The following is a 17,404-nucleotide window of genomic DNA, read 5'->3' on the forward strand; positions in this document are numbered from 1 at the left end:
GCTCCGGCATGGCGGCGCGGAGCCTGCGCGGGCAGCCCCGCTGCTTGGGCCGGGCTTTATCGTGATTGTTATCTATAATGTAGAATCTGAAAGATAGCCCATCCGAGCTCACTGTCCTTCGCCGGTTTCTGATTTCGTAAGGAGGTGCAGTGCCTTCTGCACTCGTGTGGGCCTGTGCTGCACGTAACGGCCAATTAATTAATTACCGTAATGACGTAGAAGAGTGATGATAGGATCGTTTGAGTCGGAAGGGACCCTTAAAGGCCATCGACCGCCCTGCAGTGAGCGGGGACACCTGCGCTCCATGGCATGCCCAGAGCCCCCCCAGCACGACTAATGATAGTTGGCCTTAGGTCTGCTCCTCCTACAGGTGGACATCAGAGCAACTCCTTCCCAGTAGACACTTTTTATCCCTAAACTATTTGAAACATTGCTAAATTCTTCTGAGCAGCAGGAGGGGGGAGGAGGGGAAATAAATGGAAAAGTTGTCGTAGAGTCGAGATCTGATGCTGCAGCTGAGCGAGGAAGAGTTCCTGCTGAGGGAGTGAGGGTGGAAAGAGGAGCGCACCAAGTGGTGAAGAATGACACAGTTGTTTTAAGCTGGCGGTTGCATGCATTTTGGTTGGCTCACATGCAGGAAGTATTTGGCATACAAATACAAGCAAAGAGCATGCAGGCATTGTGGTATGTAGAATCATAGAATCATAGAATCACCAAGGTTGGAAAAGACCTCCAAGATCACCCCGTCCCATATCCATCTACCACCAGTATTTCCCACTAAACCATGTCCCTCAGTACAATGTCTGAAGGTTTCTTGAACACTTGCAGGGTCGATGACTCCACCATCTCCCTGAGCAGCCCATTCCAGCACCTGACTACTCTATCCGAGAAGTATTTCCTAACGTCCAACCTGAATCTCCCCTGGTACAACTTGAGGCCATTCCCTCTAGTCCTGTTGCTCTATGGTGCTTTGTGACAAGCTTGTCCAGAATTTCAAACTATCTTGGTATATATGGTATAAGCTAGATGTTAAACTATATGTTAAGATCTTTAACTGATTAGAAAAATATTCTTACACTTAGTTTTCTAGTTCTCACACCTAGAGAAGCCGTTTTAGTGCTTGCTTCTCAAGTTGATTGTAATTTCATTTTTAAATACTACTGACAAGACTGACATTAGGATTTTCATGAAAACCTGTGCTTCTTTCCTTTTATTACTGTAATTTACTGTACAAAAGGTAAAAATAATATTCCTGGACAGCTTGATCTAGTGTCTGATTTAGTGGGTGGCAACCCTGCGTGCAGCAGGGGGTTGGAAGTAGATGTTCTTTGAGGTCCCTTCCAAGCCAAGATGTTCAGTGATAACCAAAACTCTTCCAACTAAAGTAAACTTTTATTTTTTACGGCTAGCAGTAACAGTGGATTTATTTTTCTTCTTAATATTTCAGCTATTATACAAGAGAGCTCCAAAAAGGAGTATGAAGTAGTTGGACGTTTTCCATTGGTTGGCCCCTGGTGGACAGTTAATGTTAAAGTTAAAAAAGGGGGATCAAAGTATTTCGTTCAGGGATATCCGTCCTATTTTCTTCGAACTAATATAGAAGACAACAACCGAGAAGTCTTCTCACTTTTTCTCAAGGAATGTGGAGTTCCAGAGTATTTTAAGAAGTTGTTTTTTGCTTGGCTACCTGCAAAATCTACCCTAAGTTTTGAAAATCTTGAAGAAAAACTAAAACAATTCCAAGTTGCACACTTATCAACAGAGAAGAAACAAGGAGACACTAAGGATTTTGATATCTTATACTACGTTTGGAAATCAGGTAGGTATATCACGTGATATTTTGAGAGTTTTATGAGCTAATGGGTGAATTTGAACTCCTCCCATCAGCAGGCTGGGGAGCAAAGTGAGGAAACACTGGAGTGTCAGTGTTACACAGGTTACAGTTCTGGAGGTCAGGTCATGTCAGATAGGAGAGTTCATAGCTTCTGTTAGACCTGAGCTGACTTTCCTCCAAATCATGTATGTAAGGAGAGGAAAATTTTCACAATTCTGTGGACTTTTTATTCTGTTTTTGTGATGATAGACAAGTTCTTAGCACTGCTTACAGATTTCACATCTTTCCATGACCTTAAAGAGATGGGCCCATGTACTGATTGGAGCTCTGATCTAGTTTCTGATCACAGAACTCTGATCTAGAACTCTACATGAGTTGTCATGGGATATATGGATCACTTCTGATTGTTGCACTTGTTGGTACTTGTACTGATGTTGGTACTTGTGAAAAAGATTCCCCAGTGAGCATAAGTATGCTGTTGTCTGTTTTTGCAGTTGGCAGATTTTTACCTAATATCCAACTTAAATTATTTTGTTTCTAATTAAACTTTATTTTTTCTCTATATTTGGGCAACAGAAACAACCACTGCCCCACTCCATAGTCGTGTTGCTACCATTGTAGTTCATTCTTCAAGCCATGAAGTGATAACTTAAGTTTGAGGTCATTGAGAAAACTGTTCCCCACTGGCTTTCCCCAATGGCTTTCCTTGGTTTCTGTGCTGATCTGATATTACAGATTTAGAAGCCTGTTTTCGTGTTCTGGATTTTAAACATTCTTTTGTACACATATATGAAAATTGCCCAACGAGATCTGAAAGGACTTTCTACATGATGCCATTGAGCATGCAGTTTAAACCAAATGTATGATGTGCATTTTCCAAACGAGTACATTGAGCTGTAGTTTTTATCTGTTCACTTTTTTTCCTAGAGCAGTTCAGAGAGAACAGACTTAAAAAAGAATTTGAAAAGCTTACAAAGAGTGAGAAACTGCAAGAAATTAGAGATGCTTTCGATATAGGGAGACAGAAGGATAAAAGCCAGAGTCAGTTTAATCCATCTTTTCAAATATTTTTGGATATTGCTTCAAATTTATGGTTTATGGTGTCTACAGTTGCAGGGAAGGCAGTGTTGGTAGCCCTGACTTACCCGCTGATACTGGAATTCTTGCCTACTCTTCTGCCGCGCCATTTTTGCTCTCTTTTGGATACGGTGTGCTGGCAAAGAAAGACTGAAAATGATGATACGGATGGTGAGACGGTGCATTTTGAAGATGAGATACTAACAAAGTTGGATGAAATATTAAAAAACGAGCCATGGAAACTTGGATTCAGCAGGGTAAGTAATGTTAAGAAGGGTAAAAAATGCGGTGTTTGTTACATTTCATCTTCTTTAGAACACAGTACCCTATTGATGATGTTCAGTTTATTAGCTGTGCATTTCTGAGAGGTAAGCTTAGTTCATTTTGAACTGCATGATTTACTGTGCTCACTTTGAGTCAATTTTTTTTTTTCAGTTTTTCTGTGGTTAATCAATCTGAAAAGATTTTAAAATCGGTTACGTTGCAGTGTTTTGCTTAGTCTTTCCAATAAGAAATAGAAAATTAAATCAGGCCAAAAGCGAGAACTTTAAGAACAATTTAAAATTCACAAATCTGCTTTCCAAGTTTATACCAGCAAGTGGAGTTTTTCTGTTCTTAATGCATAGAACAAGACCATGCTTTCATAGCAAAGGTAGATAAGTTACACTTTAAGAGATCATCTGGTTTGTGTATTCTTCTTTTTAATATTATGGGACTTGTGGTCACCTCTTACCTTCTTGGTTTCCTTTACTGACACCAACTGTGCTTGCTGTGCAACTTTGCTGCTGCACCTCGCCTTAGTGCACATCTACTTTAGATGTGAACTAAAGCTGAGTAGTTAACGAAATGTGCCTCGTTAATCTCTGCTTCAGCCCCACAGTGCTTTTACTGACATCTGTTCTGACTTGTCTCCAGAAACCTCCAGTTTCAGAGACTCAGATACCTATCTAGCCTATTTCAGTGTGTCACATCCTTTCCACCAAGAGGTTTTACTGATGCCTACTTTGATTATTTTGCAAATTGCGTATACTCAGAGGAATGTTAATCAGCAAGAGTGAAAATAATGTACCTGAAGTAAATGTTTGATTCTTTTGGGGGAGAAGATTACTTACAGGGAACTGAAACTTTCTTACTGTGAGGCAACGTGGGATGCCTTCCGTCAGTGTGAACACCTCCTCCGGAAGATTCCTGACTTGCAGAAGAATGCTTTGATTCTGTATAATAAACTTAAGAAACACTGCAGAGAAATGGGACACACTTACGAGGATCAGGATGAATTAACTCGTTTTGTATCTGAAGATATGTCCATTGAGGGTGCTTGGCAATCTCTGAAATTTCTGAAAGATGAGAATATAGTGATTAGGGAGAAGACACTGGTGTTTCTGCCTCATCTTTACAAATCTGAAAAAGACATTGCGATGTGTATAGGTGATCTTCTGTCAAAATGCTCCTGGCAACTAGATGTTGATGCGAGGAAGATACTTAGCGCTTCTGAGATGTCAAGAGAAGTTGCAGACAGTAAAACGAAAGGTATCCAGGCTCGTGAAGTGGAACATCCGAAGGAAGATAATCCAGACAATCATCACTGTGAAAATCAGTTCCCTGAAAGGGAAGTGGCATCTACATCTGGTACCCAAAGTAAAGCAGAGGTAGACCTAGATCAGGTGATGGCTATAGAAAAGATTTGCTCTAATCCTGTCACAATCATAAGTGGGAAAGGAGGCTGTGGGAAGAGTACAATTGTTAGCTGCCTTTTTCGGCACTTAAAGCAGACAGAAAAAGAGGTGGAAGCTGCTTCTAAGGACTTTGAAGAAGACCTGGATGTGTCTGAGGAGTGGGATACTTTTGATCGTCATTGGGAGTCAGAGAACACTTGCACAAAAAATCCCTTGAATGTTCTATTTACTGCACCCACAGGGAGGGCAGCAAGCCTTTTGAGTGAGAAAACCAAGCTTCCTGCATACACTCTGCATCAGGTGAGGATCTTTTCCTCTTTTTTAATAATGTCACAAAAGACCTATTGACACTGTTGATTCTTGTTTTGGAAGAAAGCTTTTTACTGAAGTTTCCTTAAGAGTTTTTAGCTATTAGTGATAATGCTTAGGTACAGCTGGCCAGCATCTGAAAATCAGCGTAACATTTTGGGAAACTATAAACGAGGCTTTTGGAATACATTGTTTAATGTAACCTTTTCCACTTTTACATCTATCAAATATGTGCCTTTCTAGGGTATCTGGTCTTTTTAGCTCCTTGGTTTTTTGTACAATTTTGTAGTCTGTTTCAGATGTAAGAACAGAAATACTTCCTTAGCTGGCAAAGCTGTTTCCCAATTGCATAGCAATCCTATTTAATACCTGCACATATGTGAGGAGATGAGTAGCCTGGGGTTGGATGACGAGATGAATTTCATTTACACCGTTTTCCTACCTACAGATATGTACTGTAAAACTTCATTTTTATTTTTTAGAAAGCCAACTGTTTGTTAATAAATTTAAGTCTCTGTTATCCAAGCTCACAACAGGTACCAAAAAGTTCATTTCAGAAGTGAAGGCAATAGCTCTAAATACAAGATTAGAATATACCACACTATGGCTATAAGACAGTTCACAGCTGATTAGTGCCAGAGCATGATTTATTTCAATTTGTTTCTAGATCATCTATAGTTTTAAATCATGGAGGCAGACTGAAAAAGAAGTGCCATGGAAGTTTTCTACTGTGACAGTTCTGATTGTGGATGAAGGAAGTTTGGTGTCTGTACACATTCTTAGCTTAGTTTTAAAACTCTTATGTGAGCATGCTCAGCTTGCCAAACTTATTATTCTAGGTAAGTGGAAAAAATAAACAATTAGGAATAGACAATATTTAATAATGTACGGAATATAGTAGAAATATCAGAGCTAAAACTAATCTCGCTGACTCTTTAAAAGCCCAGAAGGTTTCACTCTTTTCTCCTTGGCTATTTCTGCTCAGGCATGAAGTCAAGTTAGAACAATCAGACTCCAACAGTTTTCCAACTCAACTGTCAGTATGAAAGGCTTGGTGTCTCTGTTACCTCTTTAGCAGTGTTTCGTCTGATTCTGAAAGTATTGTGACTTCCATGTGGTGGCTTATCGCACCTTGCAACAGGGTGCAAGAATTGTAAAGACTTTAAAGAATTTAAGAAGATAGTAGGAATCAGATATTAGGAGACAAGTTCCATAGGGTCCTTAATGCTAGCATCAATTTGTTTTGATTCAGAAGGAAAACAGGTATAAAATGACAACTTTCTTCTTTCTTACAGTGTTTTTTTTGGTAGTCATTTTTAAATAGGTAATTTTCAAAATGTGTCTGGACAAGACGTGATCATGGTCATAATCAAAGCAATTTGCACGTGCTCCTTTGGCATTGCTGAATGGGGAAAATGTAAGGTTTAAATTACACCACAGTCTGATTCCCCAGACACGAGGTTCTTAGGTTAATTTCATGTGAATTGTACTGAGGACACTTGGATTCCAAAGTGTCACACTATGTTGAGGGTTGAGTATTTGAGTGCTTCTCTGGTTGTTTCTTTCCAATACCATGGGTTTTTTTCTGTTTATTTTTGCTTGTTTGATGGTTTTGTAGACGTTCTGTTGTTGCTCCTCACAAATACTAACTCACATTCTGTTTAGGTGATACTAGGCAACTACCAAGCATTGACCCTGGCAACATGCTAGCTGATATCTTTAGTAGTTTAAAATCAAAAGGTCTTTCTGTGGAACTGCGAACTAATCACAGAGCTGAATCTCAACTCATTGTAGATAATGCAACAAGGTAAGATTTCCTTATGGATGTAAGCTTTCTTGTAGTAGAGCTGGTCCTTTAGCTGCACTCAAGTGCTTAAAGAATCTGTAGCACTGTTTCTGTTACAGTTTCTTATTCAAAATTAGTATATATATCCATATGTGTATGTATATCCATATGTGCTGCATGTGTTAGGATTTATTCCACGTCAGTATGTATTGTATGGCATACGAGCTAAAATTTATAAATGATGAACTTCAGGCCAGTGGAATACTTTAACTGGAAATAATATTTCTTTTCTGTTTTCCCTCCTTTCTGTGGTCCAGAATCTCTCTCCGGAAGCTTCCTGAATTTGATGAAGTGCTGAAATTTTCTGGTTGGAATAAAGAGCTGGCAATGCCAAGCCCTGAGAAGAAATTCATTTTTATTGCTTTGCCTTCTGATGGGGGTTCTGATAGTACGTTCTGTTTGTGATCTTGACTTTTCCTTTGGTAAAAAATTGACTGTTAGGCTGGAATGAACGTTTTTGGGAGCTTTTAGTCTTGTTTAGCTTTGTGTATGGTGTAAGTGCTAGATTCATATAGATTCATACTTTGAATTTTGCATTCTGTAAGTGCACACGGCAAAACTCATAGGTGCAAAGGATGTGCTGTAGAGCTCCTGTTCACCAGGTTGGGTGAACCAGTTGGGTTTCAAATTGGGTGTAATGCAGCTTCCACCACTGACCCTTACTGGATAAGTGGCACGAAGGCCCTCCACTTTATACACATAAAAAACCTTCAGTTTGCAATCTGGAAAAAAAAAAGTGAGAATCTTATCACCTCATCTTGCTCTAGTCACTTACTCGGCTAACAGAGTACTAAACATAAATTTCTTCTGTGAAACTGAAATCTATAGTGCTCTATAGGTTTTAAGATGTTCTATCCACACCTCTCTTATGCACTGTATAAAAACCTGATTTGGCATGAAATACCATCTATGCAACTACTTACAAGTGGAATAAGATGTTATCTCCTGTGTCACTCCTATCTCCCATTTTTGTAGTGGGATAACTGCATGATGCTTTTTGAGAAGACGTGTGCATGTAAGTGTATGTAAATACAATTTAAACATTGTGCAAACAAGTAGAAATGGGGCTGAAACAAGAAATGAGCAAAGGCAATTTCATGCTGAATTATACTTTTCTTTTTTAAATTGTTTGTTCTTCATCTTTTATGTCTTCTAAATCAGACTTGCAAGCTGCCATAAAGGCTTTACTTAAAGAAGGACCAGGATTGCAGGATGCCACACAGTCACAGTTCATTGCTTTCAGAAGGTAAATGGGCACATAGGCAAACACTGAAAAACTCTTGCTAGCAGCCACAATCTAAACACATTCAGCTATTGCTGAATGTGTTGAGCTGGAAAGACTGGTGTTAATGTCATAGAAAGTGTTAGAAAAACAGACCTGTGTCTTTTCTTAAGCTTCTGGTTGCCCCCAGTCTCTTCATGGAGATCTGCCAAATTTTCCTATAAGCTTCACGTTGTTTTACACCACGCTTTTTGCTTTTGTGTTTGTCACAAGGACAGACATAAGCAGTGATGTTTTGCAGTGGATCCTATGAGACCCTGGCTGTGATGCTGGCAACAAGGCAGTGTTCTTTTGTTTTTATTCATGAAGTACCTTTTCTCAGCAATTAAAAATACTATTTGCAGGTTGCCAGTGTGCAAATAAACTGATGTGAGCATTTCAGCTAGTTCACCTGTTTGTTGTCAACGTTGAATAACTGAAATCGGTTGTATCTCTCCAGTCTGCATGCAAGTAGGAGACTATTATTAATGATTCTTCTATAATATATTTTTAAGTACTTAATCTGTGTTTAAAAGTTAAAATTCCAGGTCTCTAAAAAGCAAATATATAAAATGAGCAAATCTTCTGGCTAGCTATAATACACCCACCGCCAAAAATATTTTACCTGGCTTTAGTTTTTCTTCAGTTTCAACTCAACAGTAAATCACGCTAATGTAGCTATGCATTAAAAGACATCACTTCTTTTTATTTGGAAGAAACTGTATTGTTACTGCTTTATCTTCAAGCTCTGAATCAGTGATTGTTTTCAGTTGATGATGGAAGATTGTCACAGCTGAGATGGACTTTCTCCATTGCTTTTTAATTATAATGTTAACGTGGCATTGCATGTAATTGTTTCATGTTTCCTGTCCTTTAAGTACATCGTGATTTTCTCATGTTCTTGTTTTGCATGTAGGCAAGATTGTGATCTAATAAATGAACTTTGCTGCCAACACTATTCAAATCATTTAACCAGGTAAGCCACTGCTTGGCAGTTTTCACCTTGCAGAATCACCTTGTTTTTGTGTCACAACAGGCCACAACCTAAAAGAAAATTCTGAAACATTTGAAACATTTTTGTTTGCCTCTAGACCTGATTATTTATGGTAGAGGTCATTATATTTCTTTGGCAGGTCTTTTAATTTTCATCCTGGACTTCGAAAAGGGAGAAGATAAATTGTTTGCCTTTTGTTTAAATTGTCAATGACTTCCAAGATTTTGAGTGATTGTTAAGTAGATAAAATTGACATAAAAACAACTCTGAAAAAAAGGTTAATTATTCTTTATGTTGTGTTATTTCTAAATCAATACTGAAATGTGTTGATTTGGGAACAGCATTTTGGTGTTTGTTTGTTTGTTTGAAAGAAGTTTGAGAAACACCTTTTAGATGTGAGTTGTCTTCACTGTTTTGAATATAAGTCAGATTCGTATTCTGACTCAGGTACAGAGAAGGGAAAGAGTAGAAATACTGACTGACGATAAATGCATATGTAGTCTCACTTTTTCTTTCTCTGACCTAGAGACCATAGAAGACGACTTTTATTTCAAGTTGATGACAAGATTTCCTGCACGAGAAATACGTACCTCAAGGATCTCTTACCAGACCCTGGTATTGGATGGGATCCTAATCACCAGAAATGCAGAAATGGAGAAACCACCCTCAGTACAGAGACTACTGAGGAGGGCAAACGACTGTGCAATGGAGATATATTTTTCATAACACGTGTAAGTTGTTGCTGCAGGAACGTGTGCAAATAAATAATGGTATCTGATCCAGTCCTTTTTGAGTCCCCAGAGCAGTGCAATTTTTACTCGAAAAGTTTAGTCTATAATAGATACCTGACAGTCCTGATAAACTGTTGTGAAATGCTACCTTCTTACAAGAAAGAGGCAGACTGGCAATGGAATTGCAAAAGTATCTGTCATTTTGTAAAATGTTTTTCAGTTGGTTTCTCTTGTTCAGCACTGCAAGTTCATTTTTTGTTCTAAATTCTATAAATATACATTGTGAATGCATTGTAAATGAAACGCAGTCTTCTTGATGGTAGGTAGAAACAGTCTTAGGTAAAGAATGAGGCTAATGTTGCTGCTTCGGTTCCCAGCAGAAAACTAAGCTGCCAAATAAACACACCAACACAAAGCCCATGTATTTTTCTCCTGGATTGAGTGAGTTGAGTTGACTCAGCAAAAGATCCACTGGAAGCATCAGTATTTGTGCATGGGAAGCAAGGACTGTGCAGGGTTGGTGGAAGAAAGCAAGCTTGTCTCCATTTCTGGTAGCAAATGATTAAGTGGGCTTACTGGTAATATCTCATGTTGTCCTGGGATAATCTTCGCTTTCTGGGTATTAAAACTTCATATATTGGATTTTTTTGCACTAAATAGGACTCAGGGTAGGCCTTGTACAGTGCAAGCATTTTCCTTGAATGTGGTCAGTGGAAGACAGTGATCTCTTGAGCTTAGTGTCTTCTGAAACTGCTTCGTTTGGTTGACACTGCAGCTACCTTAGTTTTGGGGAAATACAGACTACAGACACACACACGGGTACCGAAGTTAATCAAGATGATCAGAGGGCTGGAGCACCTCTTCTGTGAAGAAAGGTTGAGGGAACTGGGCTTGTTTAGCTTGGAGAAGAGAAAGGTCCAAGGAGACCTCATTTTGGCCTTTCAATATTTGAAGGCATATAAACAGGAGGGAGAATGACTGTTTATGAGGGTAGATAATGATTGGACAAGAGGGAATGGTTTTAAACTGAGACAGGGGAGGTTTAGGTTAGATATTAGGAGGAAGTTTTTCACTCAGGGTGGTCAGTGACTGGAACAGGTTGCCCAAGGAGGCTGTGGATGCCCCATCCCTGGAGGCATTCAAGGCCAGGCTGGATGTGGCTCTGGGCAGCCTGGTTTGGTGGTTGGCCACCCTGCACATAGCAGGGGGTTGAAACTCGATGATCATTGTGGTCCTTTTCAACCCAGGCCATTCTATGATTTCATGATTCTGTGATCAAACTGATAATACAAGCTTACCACTGAGTGTTCTTATGCTATTTCTTTAGGATGTAGAAATTAATAAGCAGCGCTTATTGACCATCAGCAGTACATATGGCTCCACGTACACTGTGAACTATAAGGCTCTGAAGAAGTTCTGTCATATAAAACATGCATGGGCCAAAACGATTCACACATTTCAGGTAAAAAAAAACAAAGCAAAACAAAGCTATCAGGTGGTAAAACTTTCTCATGCTTTTCTTCTTGGCAAGGTATTTAATTTTCACTTGAAAGTCTCAAAGCAACTGAAATTCTTTGAATGCAGGATAAGTATCTCCAAGTTCCCCATTGTTGGAAGCTATCCTTTTTATTTTTTTCTTCCTTGATGGAGATGTTCATTTGCTAAGGCATTCTTAAATGTATTTCAGGGTTCTGAGGAAAAAACAGTTGTCTATGTGGTTGGCAATCCAGGCCGTCAGCACTGGCAGCACGTGTACACAGCCGTGACCAGAGGACGCTGCCGCGTCTACGTTATTGCTGAAGAGATGCACCTCAGGAAAGCAGTCACTAACAATAACTTGCCCAGAAAAACTCGCTTACAGAGGTTTTTGAGAGAGGCAATTGCAAATACAAACAACTGTCTGACACAAACATCCTCTCCTCTGACAAAGAGCTGGCCAAGTCAAGAGCCTGGGACTCAGCCTGTGTCTTTAAGTCCAGATGTTCCTGACTCACCCGAACCTGGAACTGACAAGATTCAGCTAGAAGGGTCAGCAGAACTCAATAAAGAGCACATGGGTAATTCGCAGCAGATAAGTCCATATAAAAGACAACAAAGCCACGCAGAGGATTCTGAGAATGTAAGTATCTCCTTACTTTTTAAAGTATTTGAAGTGCAAATATTGGAAAGCTTAAAACAAACTCTCGTGCTGTCTTTCACCGCTGCAATTAGCCTGGATACTGTTACGATGGTTTTGCTATTTATAATTTGCAACATGGGCAGAGTAATATGTGGCTAATGGGGAAAAAGAAGTTATCATCTAATAGCACCCAGTTTATAGATCATGTTGCTGACTGCAACGATCTTTTGGGTAGCTTTATCCTTCCTGCACAGAAGTCAACTGTTAGGAGCTGACCTGCTGCTATACATTTATATACAGTGCCATCACTGAAGTAGGCACATTTCAAATTGTCAAATATTTTAATGGGCAAAATATATGCTTATCAGTTTTTTAATCTTCCTGTATCTAATTTCTGGGAGCTGTCATGGGTGCAGACCTTTCGTTTTTGAAGCTGTTTTTGGTTACTGTATTTTAGTTCTGGTTCAAACTCTGATGATCTGTTTTTCCCTTTGACAGTCATTAGGAAAAAACTCCCCACTTGGGACTGCCAGACTCAGGAGCCTAACTTTGGAGCAAGTAACTCCCAGGAAGCTTTTCAAAAGCTGACCTACTGTCCTCTTCATGAGTATATCTGTTCTGTTTAAGGTTTCTGGAAAGGAGAAGCTGGGTATGCAGATGACTTTCAAGAACCTTCCTGTAATTGCATTTTCTCTTTGGAAAAATGCATTTTAAAGTGAGCCTTTTATATTTTCAGTGTGTAGTAGAAGATTCCTTTGTGTCAATCATCAAAAATCATTACAGTCTTTTATTTTCCTAAAGAAGGAGCTCAGGATCCAGAAGTTCACTTGAATAATACATGGGCATTCTTGTGTTTGAGCACTCCAGACACAGCTATCAGTTTTATCTGTATCTCCTAAAGCTGCAGTACTGATTAGAATTTATGTTTGAATTTATGTTTGTGCCAAAAGTTGCAGTTTGCTTTTCAGCCAAAAAAATAATAGTTTGCAAACAGGAATTCACATTTCTGTAACGTGGCAGAACTACGGGCATTAAGCTTTGATGGTTTATGAATTTTACTCTTGTTAAAATGGGAAACAAAAGATGCAATCAGTGACACAGCTACTTTTTCCCACTTGGTACTTGAAAGTAATGCAAAACTTGCTGCTGTTGCTTTCCATCTGCTAACAGTCTTGGAGGTAACATTCCAAGTCAGAACCCAAATAACATCACCACTTCCTTTTTGCTGTCCTGCATGACTTGATCAGCTGCAATTGCTGTGATTAAACAAGCTGAACATTTACTCAAACTTCAGACACAATACTAAAATTTGGAGGGTTTGCTTATTACTCTTGATATTTTTTTCCTCATGTCAGGAAAAACCAAAGTAGACCAATACTACCTTTTTTAACGCCCTTAAATCACAGTTTATTTCAATTTATACAGTTTTTTTCCCATACAAATATTTGCAACAGTTTGCATTTCAAAAAAACATACATAGACGATAAATATCATGCTATTAAAGTATTAAATTTGTACAAAAATACTTTACAGTTTAATACTTATTTGTTACAAATAAAAATACGTATTTAAGTGACTTATGGACTTTTTTTTTTTTTTTTTACATGATTCAGCATTGATGTTCCTCTGACCTTTTGTGGCAGTGCTGCAATATAAATGAGATAGTTGTGTGCACGGGGCAGGTGAGCTCGTTCATGGATTGGAAACAGCAATAGGGATACAGATAACAGTTTAAAATGACCAGAAACAGCTCCGTAGGGTGATTGCTTGGATGTGGTGACTCTACAAATGTACAAACCCAGTATCTTTATATTCACCAAGAACAATAATTACCAATAACAACTTGAATACTGGAATAAACCAAAGCAGCTGCTGGTGGGCATATAAAGCAACTGGCAGTATTTTATTGCTTGAGGGGAGTGGAGGGAATCTGTGACGTTTGTAAAATATATTTACAGTTTTAAATTCTAAAAACGTGTTGTAGGGGGATGTTTATCATAAAGAAGGCTGAGAACAAAGGATTTTAAATGGGACACTGGTCCCCCCAAGAAATCGTTTGGCTTAAAAAGCTCAAGTAGAACAGTAGAAGTTGATAAGTTTATGGATCATTAAAGAACTTTTGTATCAATCTTCCACTACTATTGTTTAAAAAAAAAAAAAGAATTTTCTTTTAAAATTTCTAATTTGTCTGAATGCATTTCAGTTTTACTTGTCAGTAATCCCCCTTCAGAGGTTTTTAATCCTGCTAAAAAAAGTCTCTACTTAAAAAGCCTTGCAGGCTGCAAGACCTGCTATTAAATATTTGATTGCATAGGGAATAATAACATATGGTCTAATAAAATTTATCACAGTTGTTGGGGAGCAGTGTTCACCACATGCTGCAGCTTCCTACAAGCATTCTGTTAAAACATCTAACCCCTGCTTTGTCTACACAGTGTCCCCCGCTTGCCGGCAGGATGCAGGCCCCCAGAATGACAACGCTAGGCAGCTAACGAGAGCACGGGGTGCAGCACAGCATTCTTCCTCAGCCAGCTGACACTGACTTCCTGATCAAATGCTTTTAAAAATCATGTAACCTGGACACCACTGGTAGGAGTTAACTGCGCTTTTCCCCTCACACAGCTGCTGCTGCTGCTAAAGGGAAAGGACTGTTTTGTTTATACCATGTATAAACATCTTCCCAGTTTCCTTTTTGTGGGGGGAGGGGGGGAAAGGCCCTTACGTACCATTGCTAATGGTAGCTTGTTTAGAATGGAATGACTTAACGAAGAATTAAACTTCTAAAAAAAGTGATCATGAATTAATATAAGCCTTGAGACGGACAGACTGACCTCCTGTGCTTTTTAGTGCTATGTTGTATCTGAGCTTATCCTCAGAGAAATCCTAAAGGGATTTAGCACCATAATTGTCTTTCATTACCAAATGTCCCACTAAAATGATTTTCTGCTATAATGTATTTGTGGGATCCCGTGTCTCTGTATTCATGTTACCATGCTCGGTCTGTTGAAGAAAGGCATTATTCTGATTGCTCCACTCCCCGCTCGCTGAAGGCTGTTGGTCTGAGCTTCCTTTCTGAGATGCCAGTGGGTTTCTGCTGATGACCAGTTCCAGCTTATTGCCAGATTCTGCGATCAGGGGCACAACCAGACAGCAGTCAAAGTCCCTGGTACGAACGTGGTTTACCTGAGCAATTAGAAGATTGACTTTAGGTAGGGTTTTAAGAAAAAGGAGACCACAAGAGAAACAGATTCATCCATGAGACAGTGAAAGCTGATTTAAATACTCCTGGTCGAGAACAGCCCAGAACAAGACTGCTTAACCATAGCATCTGATCTGAGGGCACAGGTGAAGTTTTCTACTGTTGCTTTAACAGAATGAGGCCGAAGTGGGCCTATTTGCCCTGGTTATAGTGGTTGTCAGTGCTTACAATGTCTGCTAAATAAATGATACTTAACAGCATATCATTTTTCCCACTTTCACAGCTTTCATAGTATTCACTGAATGAAGTGCCATAGCCCACATCTAAAACTTCAATTCAGGCTCTCTCTTGTGTTAATACAAAAACATTTTAATAGACTAGCTGACCAAAAAAAAAAGTTTTTTCCTCCCAGTCCAACTTGGCACTGAACAGATGTGGTGCTCAGTCAGTATCTCACACACACACACACACCCACCTCTGGCAATCACTAACTAGAATTACTAACTAGGATTAAGCACAGAAACAATTTTAAAGTCTGTAACAAGAACAGCAAAAGTTACAGATCTGTCTGGAAATGTCTCAGGAAATTTTAACTTTCCAGTAAACATCTGCATGTTTCCCTTGAAGTTCTGAAGTAAGTAATTTGTTTCTATAAATGCAACTTTACAGAGAAAATCTGCCTTTAGTTCTACTGCATAAAAGCCCAGATCACCATGAGCTGCTGCCTTTTCCTACCCAGTGCCCTAAGGGATTTATTTGGTGTGTGGCACATAGAATTTTTTCCCCTTTTTCCTATTTCCCCCACATCCTTTCAAAGTAGATACACAAAATAACAACACTGCTTCTCGCTGAAAATACAATAAGCAACATAGAGCGTTTGCTCTGTAAGTAATGCCTCCTATTTATTTCCATGAAAAGAACAGCAGATATGAAGAGCCCAGTAACACTATTTGATCGAGCAGATTCTCAGCTACAAGACACTATTTTTCAATGTAGTCACCACCATTAGCTGTGCATTTTCACCAATGATGAACAAGAGCCTGCGTGCCACACTTACAAAAGTCTGTATCAGCAGAAGTGACCCGCTGTTTCATGGCTGCTATGACAGCATTGCTGCTAGGAAAAGGTTGCCCATGCAATCCATCTTTCTTCAGCCCTAACAGAAGGAAGTCAGATGGTACCCAATCTGATGAGCGCGACAGGACAGTCCAGCCAAGATTGGCAATGTGCTCCACGGTCTTCAAACTGGCATGGGGCTGGTGTTACTGTGTTGCAACAGAAAGGTTCTTCTTCTCTGGCCTGACTGGAAGTCGGAGCCCTCAGCTTAGTTAGCATCATGATGGAGCGGTCAGAGTTGGTGGTTTGTCTGGGATCCAAGAAATCCAGAAGGATCACTCCTTTCTAATCCCAAAAGACCCTTCACTTTCCCATCGACTTTTGAACATTTTCATTGATGGAGAATTCATGTTGCTACTCCATGGACTACCATTTATGAGTCCAACTTGGAGCGGTGTCATCACATCTTGTCCCCAGTAATGATGCAATCCAGGAAACTGTCACCTTCAGCTCTATATTAGCGCAATAGGCCCTGACAAACTTGCATGTGGTGCTCTTGTTGTTCCTCTGTGAGCGTTCATAGGACCCACCTGGCTCTAAGTTTGTTATATTCCAACACTGCCACCATAGTTTCCAGTGCATTGAAGCCAATACTCAGCTCTGTACACAGTTCTCTAGTCACAATTGTACAGTCAATGAATACACAGATGACATAGTTGTACAATTGTACCATCAATGAATATACAGATGATACAGTATATCTAGGAGTTTGGCTGATATAATTATTATACTAGAGTAGGAAAAAAGAATACTCACCCAATCCTGAGCTCACATGACAGACTCCAGTGGAGCAGATCTCCAGAAGAGATCCTTCCCCACTGGCAGTCAGCTCTTAAATGGGTCTAGGAGAGGTGGAGTCAGGCTCCACCCCTTCCTGCAGCACAGGGGAATTGCCTTCACCTGTGCTCCCATGGCTGACTCATTGCTCACCTCAGGTGATTAATCAGAGGTTTAGGCCGTGATTCAGCGGCCCCATACAACAATCCACTGATCTGTGCAGATGAGCTCATCAAGATGCTCTTCATTTCATGGTGCAACAGTCGTGCACGGCCATTCAGAACGTGGCTTGCCTTTCATGTTGTTGTCACTACTGTTGAAATGCACCACCCCCTGCCTCTCTACTCTCACACCCACTGTTTGCTCTCTATAAACATTCAGCAAGTGTTGATGAATGTCAGTGGGTGCCATTTTTTCCACATGGAGGAATTCAGTTTCACATCTTTGTTCCATCTGCACTTCCAT

The 17,404-nt window shown here is 39.6% G+C and overlaps 2 protein-coding genes across 7 annotated transcripts in view; one reads left to right on the top strand and one right to left on the bottom strand.

Annotated features, from left to right (window-relative positions):
• The first annotated feature begins 8 nt into the window (after window positions 1–8).
• Window positions 9–13,423, top strand: HELB (DNA helicase B). The gene is made up of 13 exons (XM_031552145.1): window positions 9–61; window positions 1,386–1,819; window positions 2,945–3,168; window positions 4,015–4,887; window positions 5,564–5,735; window positions 6,562–6,703; window positions 7,000–7,130; window positions 7,904–7,988; window positions 8,920–8,979; window positions 9,524–9,728; window positions 11,056–11,190; window positions 11,416–11,847; window positions 12,346–13,423. Exons 1-13 carry the CDS (start codon window positions 9–11, stop codon window positions 12,433–12,435), a joined length of 3,036 nt encoding a protein of 1,011 aa, XP_031408005.1. The 3' UTR covers window positions 12,436–13,423.
• Window positions 13,424–14,322: 899 nt separating this feature from the next.
• Window positions 14,323–17,404, bottom strand: part of GRIP1 (glutamate receptor interacting protein 1) — a 210,232-nt gene continuing 207,150 nt past the window's right edge. For all 6 annotated transcript variants that reach the window (XM_010707861.3, XM_010707846.3, XM_010707882.3 and 3 more), the window contains one exon: window positions 14,323–15,030. In XM_010707861.3, the coding sequence (XP_010706163.1) occupies window positions 14,794–15,030 (237 nt within the window). In that variant the 3' untranslated portion in view covers window positions 14,323–14,793. The remainder of the gene's footprint in view (window positions 15,031–17,404) is intronic.

This window comes from Meleagris gallopavo, chromosome 1 (assembly GCF_000146605.3).
Source record: "Meleagris gallopavo isolate NT-WF06-2002-E0010 breed Aviagen turkey brand Nicholas breeding stock chromosome 1, Turkey_5.1, whole genome shotgun sequence".
NCBI lineage: Eukaryota > Metazoa > Chordata > Aves > Galliformes > Phasianidae > Meleagris > Meleagris gallopavo.